At 59.6% G+C, this 8,961-nt stretch overlaps 2 protein-coding genes across 2 annotated transcripts in view; both read right to left on the reverse strand.

Annotated features, from left to right (window-relative positions):
• Window positions 1-131: 131 nt before the first annotated feature.
• Window positions 132-2,754, reverse strand: LENG1 (leukocyte receptor cluster member 1). The gene is made up of 3 exons (XM_006107275.3): window positions 2,433-2,754; window positions 1,008-1,187; window positions 132-395 (listed from the first exon to the last, which is right to left on the reverse strand). The coding sequence occupies exons 1-3, from the start codon at window positions 2,562-2,564 to the stop codon at window positions 132-134; spliced, it is 576 nt and encodes a 191-aa protein (XP_006107337.1). The 5' UTR covers window positions 2,565-2,754.
• A 140-nt stretch (window positions 2,755-2,894) lies between these two features.
• The window catches only part of TMC4 (transmembrane channel like 4), a 10,833-nt gene continuing 4,766 nt past the window's right edge, over window positions 2,895-8,961 (reverse strand). Inside the window, 11 exon segments of the mRNA XM_023747984.1 lie at window positions 2,895-3,152; window positions 3,256-3,334; window positions 3,563-3,718; window positions 3,819-3,949; window positions 4,286-4,466; window positions 4,758-4,855; window positions 5,039-5,165; window positions 5,885-5,979; window positions 5,982-6,056; window positions 6,273-6,440; window positions 7,345-7,492. Coding sequence (XP_023603752.1) covers window positions 3,084-3,152; window positions 3,256-3,334; window positions 3,563-3,718; window positions 3,819-3,949; window positions 4,286-4,466; window positions 4,758-4,855; window positions 5,039-5,165; window positions 5,885-5,979; window positions 5,982-6,056; window positions 6,273-6,440; window positions 7,345-7,492 — 1,327 coding nt within the window. The 3' untranslated portion in view covers window positions 2,895-3,083.

The raw sequence follows: 8,961 nt of genomic DNA on the forward strand, positions 1-8,961 counted from the left end.
ACCACCACCAAGAGAAAAACTAAATAGTGTGGCGGTGGAAAAGGTTGACGATGCCGAGCCCCCCGGGCGCTGAGAAACACCTCTGCGCCACACACCGTGCCCAGACCCTGTGTGCGCACAGGGCGTCCCTCCTACATCTTGGGCCGCTGTTTCTCAGGCCTCGCTTCCCTTCTGCTGCGTCCGCCGTGGTCACCGCTGTGCCTTCTCTTCTTCCCCAAATGTTTCTGCATCTCCAGCAGAGGGTCCAGGCGGTTCTTGACCTTCACATCTGGTCCTGGGCCGGGCGGGGGCGCCCCTCGCTCTGGGGGCAGCTGGTACCAAGGGGGCTGAGTCTGGGCTTCTGCTGCGCTCTGGCCCAGGTACGTCAGGATGCCCAGAGCTTTCTCCTGCTTCTCCTGAGGGGACAGGAAACCAGTAGGTGGTCAAGTGTGTCTCCCCGCAGGAAGCCCTGGGTGTGGTAACACGGACACCCATGGCTGGGAGGGCGGAACCCGTCGTTCAGCCAAGTGTTGAGGGCCTGTCATGAGCCAACTCTGCTACGTGCTGGAGACACAGGAGACCAACACAGGTGGGATCCTGCACCGGGCGCAGTGGCGGCTCTAACGGAAAGCACGGGGAGGGGGAGGCACTTGGAGGACAGAAATCTGAACAAGCAAGCCAGGCAGAGAAGTGGCTGAGGCAGGGGGAGGACACGTTCATCCCTGAGGGCAGGCGAGTGACAGGACCTGACTTCATTTTACAAAGCTCAGATCCCTTCCCGGTCTTGACATCAGGTCTGTGCCTGCAGCTTCAGGCCTGGGGTGGGGTGGGGTGGCGGGAGTGACCAGCTTCCACTCCCAAGCCTCCTCGGCCTGGAGGGCTACGACCAGAACTCCCTGCGCCCGCCCCGTTCAGTCTGTTCTGAGTCTCCATTAGCTCACTTGGTCCCCACCTGTCCCAGGCACCCGAGGGCAGAGTGCCCCTCCCCCCAGCTCCCTGCCTGACATGAGTGAGTGAGGCCGGCTTACCTTCTCCTGTCGCTTTTCTTCCTCATACTCTTTGTTGCTCCCGGTCACCCCTTTCCCCTCCTCCAGCAGCTCCCGAAACAGGTCCACAGGGCCAGAACTCGGGGCCCCCACATCTGCTGCTTCGAGCTCCGGTAGCGAGTTCCGATGCCTGGCTTTCTTCCGCAGGAATTCTGTGCGGGCCTGGGGGGGGGGGGGGGCAGAAAGTTATGGGCAGAACGTTCAGAACCCGGATGTGATCAGAGGAACTGCGAGTGTGGTGCTGCCACAGAGAATTGTGCTGAGGGCCCAGAAGAGGCACCTTCCAGCCTGGGGAGGAGGGGAAATGAGGCTGGTTTGTAAGATGCCCCCTACCTAAGATGCCTTTCAACCACATGCCAGAGGGTTTCCCAGTCTCAGTGACACAACAGATAACCATGGAGGCAGCCAAAACATCAGGACAGGCGATCTGAGTTCCAGGCAGGGCTCCAAATCACCGCCCAAGTCGAACTTTTAATTTTTTTAACACAGAAAGGGAGAGAGATACCTTGATTTTTTAACTATATTTTTTATTTTAGAGAGGGAGAGAAACATTGATTGGCTGCCTCCTCCAGGCACCACACTGGGGATCGAGCCCGCTTGACTGGAATCGAAGCCGGGACCCTTCAAGTCTGCAGCCCGACGCCTATCCACTGAGCAAACCAGCCAAGGCGGGATACAGCGATGTGTTGTTCCACTCACCTATGCATTCACTGGTGGTTACTTGTATGCGCCCTGGTTGGGGATCGCACCCACAACCTTGGCATATGGGTGACAACGCTGTAACCAACTGAGCTACCTGGCCGGCTCCCAGTCGGTTTCCAATCTCTACTGACACGTGAATTTAAAAAGCCCAGGCTACCTCCTAGCCAGCGCTGAGGACCACCAGGTGTGCACCGGACAGGCGAAGGAGCTACACAGGGAGCGCGTCTGTTGTGTGGGGGTGGGGGGTGGACGGGCAGTGCAAAGGCTCCCCACGGAGAGGCCTTGGCTCGCGCCCGTCACTCCGGCGCGGCGTCCTCTGCCCTCTGCTCCGGGGGGCTGATGGCAGCGCCCCTCCGACCACCACCCGAGCTGCAGGGATGTCGCGAGTGGAGCGCTCTGCGCGGGACGGGCATCCAGAAGGCGCTCAATAAACACACTACAAGCAAACTAAAGAGTGGCCCGAGCTTCCTGGAACTGCTCGGGGGTTCCTTTATTCATACGCCCCTGCTCTGTGCCCGGCAGCGCTTCGGCCTCGCGAACAAGAGCCGAGGAAACAAGACCGAGGAAGGTTCCGCGGCTCTCAACGCGCGGGCGTCCAATTCCGCGCGGGACGCACTTCGCCTGCGCGCCACCTCCACTTCCGGTCCCTACCGCGGCGCCTGCGCGCTGGGCCCAGGGGCCCGCCCGGCCGCTTTCGGAGCCTACCTCTTGCTGAGCGAGCAGCACCCTCCGTTCGCGCTCTTTCTCCTCCTCCCGGGCCTGGGCCTCATCGCGCCGCACGCGGGCGACATTGTCCTTGTTCCGGACGTGCCAGCTCTTCTTGGGCAAGATGTTCATGGCGCCGTGACGTCCACAGACTGGCAGGCGCGCCCCCTAGCACTTCCGATTGGCGAGAGGATGCCCCGCCCTATCATACCTGCCCCAGCCACGGATTGGTCCTGGATTCACTGACACGCCCCGCCTCCCAACGCCTCGAATCATGCGTGCTGTCGCCTAGCGACCGCCGCGCGTCAACGCCCTGAGCCAATCACAGTGTCTCCACTTTTGACGCTAAACGGACGCGGCCTCTGACTGGCTGGCACGCCGTCAGGGCCAATACATGTGATTGGCTTGTGCCGCGGAAGCCTTGCCCCGGCTTCCGCTCGCCAGTTTCAAAGAGCGCTCGGCTGACTCCGCTGTGTTTATTGATACAAGAATGGGGTTCCCTGGACAGTCAGGGGTGCGGGGCCCCGGAAATCTCAGAATCCCAGGGCCGGAAGGAAGGACGGTCCTCTCCATTCTCTCATTTTACAGATGACGTGGCCGAGGCTTACAAAGGTTCGGGGGCAGGTCTGGGTCTGAGCCAGGCTGGGGAGGTCAAAGGGCCCCGTGGTCCGAGCTCAGCGCCACGGCGCGCTGTGCCAGGAAGACCTTGTTCCGCGCCTCCTGAGATAAAGGGTGAAGAGAGGTGGAGGTGAGGCAGCTGCTCTCCCCCAGGTCCTTGTCTCCGCTCCCCAGGACCCCTGCCCAGGGACCCGGCCTGGCTCACCTTCTCTACCTGCCGTTTGAGCTCCGAGATGAGGCCTCCATAGGAGTTGGCCAGGGCCAGGGTATAGGCCATCAGGATGCTGGAGGCGACAAGAATCAGAGCCACTCCCTGAAGGCTCTTAGAATAGCTTCAATGTGTGGGTCCCCCGCCCTTCCTTCAGACCAGGAGTTTGTGGCTCCACCCCCTCCTCCCTCGTTCAGTTTAGGCCCCCCCCAGCCCCCCTCGTCACCTGGACGCAGGCAGCGGGGCGCCCCGATCACACACATTCAAACTGAAAAAAAAAAAAAAAAGAGTCCGGGCCCCTCACCTGGAGATCAGCAGAAGGGGCACAGCAAAAGCTTGGGTCCCCAGGAAGAAGAGGAAGTCCTGGGTGATCTGAGGGAGTCTGGAAATCGACTCCGGGATCTGGTCCCAGATGAACAGCTGCCCCCGGAATGGACCGCACAGCTTAGAGGGCGGGATCCTGCCGTCGGAGACAGGAAGAGTTCGAGGATGGCCGAGAGTCGGGACCCCGGGTGAGGGCGGCGGGGTCAGGGAGGCAGGCGCCTGCCTCCCACACTCACCGGAAGATGCTGTAAAGCACAGGGATGGCGGAGATGGCCAGCCCCAGGAGGAGGACCATGGGGAAGAAGAAGTTCGCCGTGGAGGCCCGGAAGGTGCGGGAGGCCGGGGAGCAGGTGGAGAAGAGGGTGAGCTGACAAGGGAAGAAGGGGGTCTGAGGCGCCGGCGTCTGAACTCTCTAGTCTGTCTGTTTTCCCCACCCAGGAGTCCTGGTGCCTGGCCCCTCCTCACTCAGGATCCAGGAATCGGGTCCCCTCTTCCCTCAGACCTAATCGTTGGGGTGCCCTAGACCCCCTCCTCCCACATCCAGGAATCAGTCCTGCAGACAGACCCCTCCTCTCTCAGGATCCAGGAGTCTGGGACCTTAGCATCCTCCTCCTAGGACCCAGTCACATCCCTCCGTCCCTTCCCCCCCCCCCCTTCCTCCCCATCTCCAACTCCAGGCGGGTGCCCCCCACCCGCCCCTCACCTTCTTCAGGTAGAAGAGCAGCAGGAACTTGGCCGTGTTGAGCAGGGGCAGTAGAGGGCAGAAAAAACTCCCCACCCAGACCACTGTCTGCGCGTAGACGAGCCCCAGCACCTCGTCGGGCACCTGGAACTCCTGGGTCCCCAGCCGACCCAGCGGCCCGGGACACAGACCACAGAGCAGCCTGAGGGGCGGGGCGGGGCGGGGCGGAGTCAGAGGCGTGCCAGCCAGGGGTTTCCCCGCCTCCACCGTTGTGCTCACCAATCAGAAGTGAGCCTATCTGAGGGGCGGGGCCGTCAAGGTCCTGGAGGGGTGTGTTCAGGGGGCGGGGCCAAAGGGAGTAACTACCTATCACGTGGAAGGGGCGGGGTCTTCGGAGTTAGAGCAAAGAAAGGGAGCAGTCCGAGGCGGGATCGGAAAGGGGCGTGGCCTGTTCTAAAAGGGGGCGGGGCCACAGCGGGGGCGGGGCTCTCACTTCTGCGGGAACTGGATGAGCAGCATGATGGCCAGGCCAGTCAGCAGGTCAAAGATCAGGAGTTTGTACATCTCCTGCCCCAGCCGAGTCTCCCAGCACTAAGGGCGGAAGAAAGGGGTGAGGATGCCCACAGGACCCGGGCACCAAGCGTATGAGAGACTTCCTCCGGGGGCCTTCAGTTTTGGGGGGGCACCCGTACCCCAGTCCTCGGGCGACGGCGTTCTGGCACCCCAGCCCCTCGTCCTCCCAAACCTGGGGTCCCAGCCCCTCATCCTCCTCACCGGAAGTTCTTTGTAATTGTAGCCACAGTCTTTGCACTTTTCGGCCTTTGCATTGCCTCCGCACGTGATCTGATTCCAGAGAGAAAAGAGCAGGACCAGCAGGGAAGCCAGGCGGAGAAACACGGTCCTGGCCGGGGAGAGGAGGCGGGGTCAGCCCGGGCCGAGTGCCGAACCCTCCTGCGCGGACAGGACTCCCCAGTCTCCCCGTTTTACAGATGAAGAAACGGAGGCTCGCCCTGGCCGGTGTGGCTCGGTGGATAGAGCGTCGGCCTGCGGACTGAAGGGTCCCGGGTTCGATACTGGTCAAGGGCACATGCCTGGGTTGCGGGCTCAATCCCTAGTGGGGGGGGGGGTGCAGGAGGCAGCCGATCGATGATTCTCTCTCATCATTGATGTTTCTATCTTTCTCTCCCTCTTCCTTCCTCTCTGAAATCAATAAAAAAAAATTAATTTTTTTTTAAAAAAGAGCTTTGGTGTAACCGGTTTGGCTCAGTGGATAGAGCGTCGGCCTGCGGACTAGAGGGTCCCAGGCTGGATTCAGGCCAAGGGCATGTACCTTGTTTTCGGGCACATCCCCAGTAGGGGGCGTGCAGGAGGCAGCTCATCGATGCTTCTCTCTCATCGATGTTTCTAACTCTCTATCCCTCTCCCTCTCTGTAAAAAAATCAATAAAATATATTTTAAAAATAAAAAAGAAGAGCTTTAAAAAAAAAAAGAAACAGAGGCTCAGTGACAAGGAGCCGGGGTTGAACCCAGATCTCACTCCCTGGACCCCACTCGCGGCGCCGGGACTTGTCCGCCCCCCCTGTCCCCCGCCCCCCGACAGCCGCCCCCGCAGGCTGGAACCTGAGCAGGATTAGAACAATCTGGCGGCTCCGGGTGTAGCCCTCCAGCCGGGTGATGAGCTTGAAGATGAGCTTGAACACGGGCGGCAGACCCCGGAGATGAAGATGAAGATGGACGGTAGGTAATCCACCCCGAGCTGGAGCAGCTGCGTCCGGCTGACAAGGGGCAACTTCTGGGAGGGAAAGGGGGCCGCGAGGAGAGGCTGGGAGGAGCCTCCACGCTGGAGGGGGTTCCCCGGCCTCTTCCTTCTGCACCCCAAAGTCTGAGCTCCAAACCCAAGCCGCCACCCTCCTCCCTAAGATCTCAGGCGTCATAGGCCTCAGTCCCCTCCGCCCTTGGAAATGTAGGTTCCAGGACCCCCCACCCCCCTCCCCGGACCCCTGCACACCTTCAGCTCCGTGGTGGACCCCGTAGCCCAGTAGACGCCGTAGAAGGCCGCCCCCAGGAGCGCCGCCACCAGCAGGTTGAGCAGCAGCCGCACCGCCCACACCCGGGCCTGCTGGCCCAGCGTCCGCACCGCCGCCTGGCGCCGCACCTGCGCCTCCTCCAGCTCCACCTGGACCGCGAGACAGTCCCCTGGGGCGCCGGTTCCCAGGCCCAGCCCGCCGCCTACTGCCCCGGCTCCACTACGAGGGAGGCAGCAACACCCCGCCCAGGACTGCTGTCACCTTGTCCTCGGCCTCTCCAGGGGGCAATTCATTTATTTTTTAATATATTTTATTGATTTTTTTACAGAGAGGAAGGGAGAGGGATAGAGAGCTAGAAACATCGATGAGAGAGAAACATCGATCAGCTGCCTCCTGCACGCCCCCTACTGGGGATGTGCCCACAACCCAGGTACATGCCCTCGACCGGAATCGAACCCGGGACCCTTGAGTCCGCAGGCCGACGCTCTATCCACTGAGCCAAACCGGTTAGGGCGGTCAGGGCTATTTTTAAATGTTTTTTTTTTATTGATTTCAGAGAGAGGGAGAGAGAAACATCACTGATGAGAGAAAATCATTGACCGGCTGCCTCCTGCACGCCCCACACTGGGGATCGAGCCGGCAACCCGGACACTTGCCCCAACCGGGAATCAAACCGTGACCTCCTGGTTCATAGGTTGACGCTCAACCGCTGAGCCGCACCTGCCCGGCTCCAGGTGACAATTTAGATCTCCTGGCCCCGCCCCCCGAGGCCACACCCAGTGCTCCCCCAGGTACAAGTTCCAGCTCAACTTCATCCAGCCATTCCCGGCCACTCCCTCCTCAGCTCTGAGCCCAGCAGCTCCAGGCCCCCCGTCTCTCTGCTACAGCGAGCGCGTCCCCTTATCCTTTGGCCTCAGGCCGCACCTCGGCCTCCTCTGATGCCATTCATTCCCCAAGGCCCGCCCCGTCCAGCATCTCCCCTGAAGTCCCCTCGGGAGGCCCAGGCCCCGCCCTCCCCGGTCCCGGGCTGCAGGCCCCGCCCCCGGAGCGCACCTGCAGCTCGTATCGGATGCGGCGTCTGCGCAGCTGCACGTGGACCTCCCCGCGGAGGCCGAAGTCCCAGGCGGAGAACACCCGGTGGCTGTAGCTGGTCAGGACGCCGGACTCGGCCAGCAGCGTCTGCTTCAGCCCGGACACCGAGCTGCGAGAGGGGAGGCCCGGGGGGCGGGGTCAGGGCCGTGGGAGCAGGGGCGGGGGACAGGGAAAAGGCACCCCGAGCCGTGGCATTGGGCGAGCTGCCACCTGGCGGAGGAAGAGTGGAAGCCACCGACCCAGAGAGAGAGTCCGAGGTCAGACACCCAACAGGGATACCCAGACCTGGGAGACGGAGATGCAGACGGGGACTGAGACCCCAAAGGGTCAGAGATTCACATAAAAGGACTCAATGAGGCCCGGCCGGTGTGGCTCAGTGGTTGAGCGTCGACCTATGAACCAGGAGGTCATGGTTTGATTCTGGTCAAGGACATATGCCGGGTTGCAGGCTCGATCCCCAAGTGGGGGAGGCGTGCAGGAGGCAGCGGATCAATGATATTCTCTCATCATTGATGTTTCTATCTCTCCTCCCCTCCTCTCTGAAGTCAATAAAAATATATTAAAAAGATGAAAATGGCCCTCGTTGGTTTGGCTCAGTGGCTAGAGCATCAGCCTGTGGACTGAAGGGTCCTGCGTTTGATTCCTGGTCAAGGGCACATGCACGGGTTGTGGGCTCGATCTCCAGTAGGGGGCGTGCAGGAGGCAGCCGATCAATGATTCTCTCTCATTATTGATGCTTCTATCCCACTCTTCTCCCTTCCTCTCTGAAATCAATAAAAAATATTTTTGAAAAAGATGAAAATGTTTCCTACCTGGTCTTTACTCTTTTTTAATCAAAAATAAAACAACAGACGAGCTGATCTCTCCTCTTTCATACCATCCCATCTGTTTTCTATGTATTACTGCTGTTTTTTTTTTTAAAGAGTAACTTTATTATTTTGTTGTTGTTATTGTTAATGCTCCCCTGAGGATATTTTTCCAATGATTTCTAGGGAGTGTGGAAGGGGAGGGGGAGAGAGAGAGAAACATCGATGTGAGAGAGACACATCGATTGGTTGTCTCCCCCACCCGCCTGACCAGGGCCGGGGAGGTAGCCGGCAACCACGGTATGTGCCCTTGATCTGAATTGAACCGGGGACCCTTCAGTCCCCGGACTTACCCTCTATCCACTGAGCCGAACCGGCTAGGGCCGTTGGTTTGTTCTATGGTCTGTTTTGCCAACTGCCTAGAACAGCGCATGGCACACAGCAGCTGATCAGTATTTGTTTCAGGAATGAATGAATGAATGAATGAATGAAACAAACGACCACCGTTGGTTTTCCATTCAGCACTTCTCCCTTCCAGAAAAGCTGTAATTCATTTGCTTCCTTGTTAATAGCACCGACCCCACTAGCCAACATGGTAGTGGGGGTGCTACAAAAATAACACACACATCCCTGTTTATCTGCGGGCCGGAAAGCCCAATTCATGATTTATTTTTTTTTTTTTAAAAAAAGATTTTTATTCTTTTGCCGCACAAGCGGGGGGAATGATGGACTCCCATCTCCCAGACCATATCAACTTCCTGCTCACGCCCCC

Source organism: Myotis lucifugus, unplaced genomic scaffold (genome assembly GCF_000147115.1).
Source record: "Myotis lucifugus unplaced genomic scaffold, Myoluc2.0 scaffold_1085, whole genome shotgun sequence".
Classification (NCBI taxonomy): Eukaryota; Metazoa; Chordata; class Mammalia; order Chiroptera; family Vespertilionidae; genus Myotis; species Myotis lucifugus.

Excerpts from the sequence above, each read along its gene's own strand:
- LENG1 (XM_006107275.3), bottom strand. The coding sequence starts at position 2,564 with ATGAACATCTTGCCCAAGAAGAGCTGGCACGTCCGGAACAAGGACAAT. Across the intron at positions 1,188-2,432 it reads TGCTGCTCGCTCAGCAAGAG|GCCCGCACAGAATTCCTGCG; the intron begins GTAGGCTCCGAA and ends CCCCCCCCCCAG. Across the intron at positions 396-1,007 it reads AAGAAAAGCGACAGGAGAAG|GAGAAGCAGGAGAAAGCTCT; the intron begins GTAAGCCGGCCT and ends CTGTCCCCTCAG.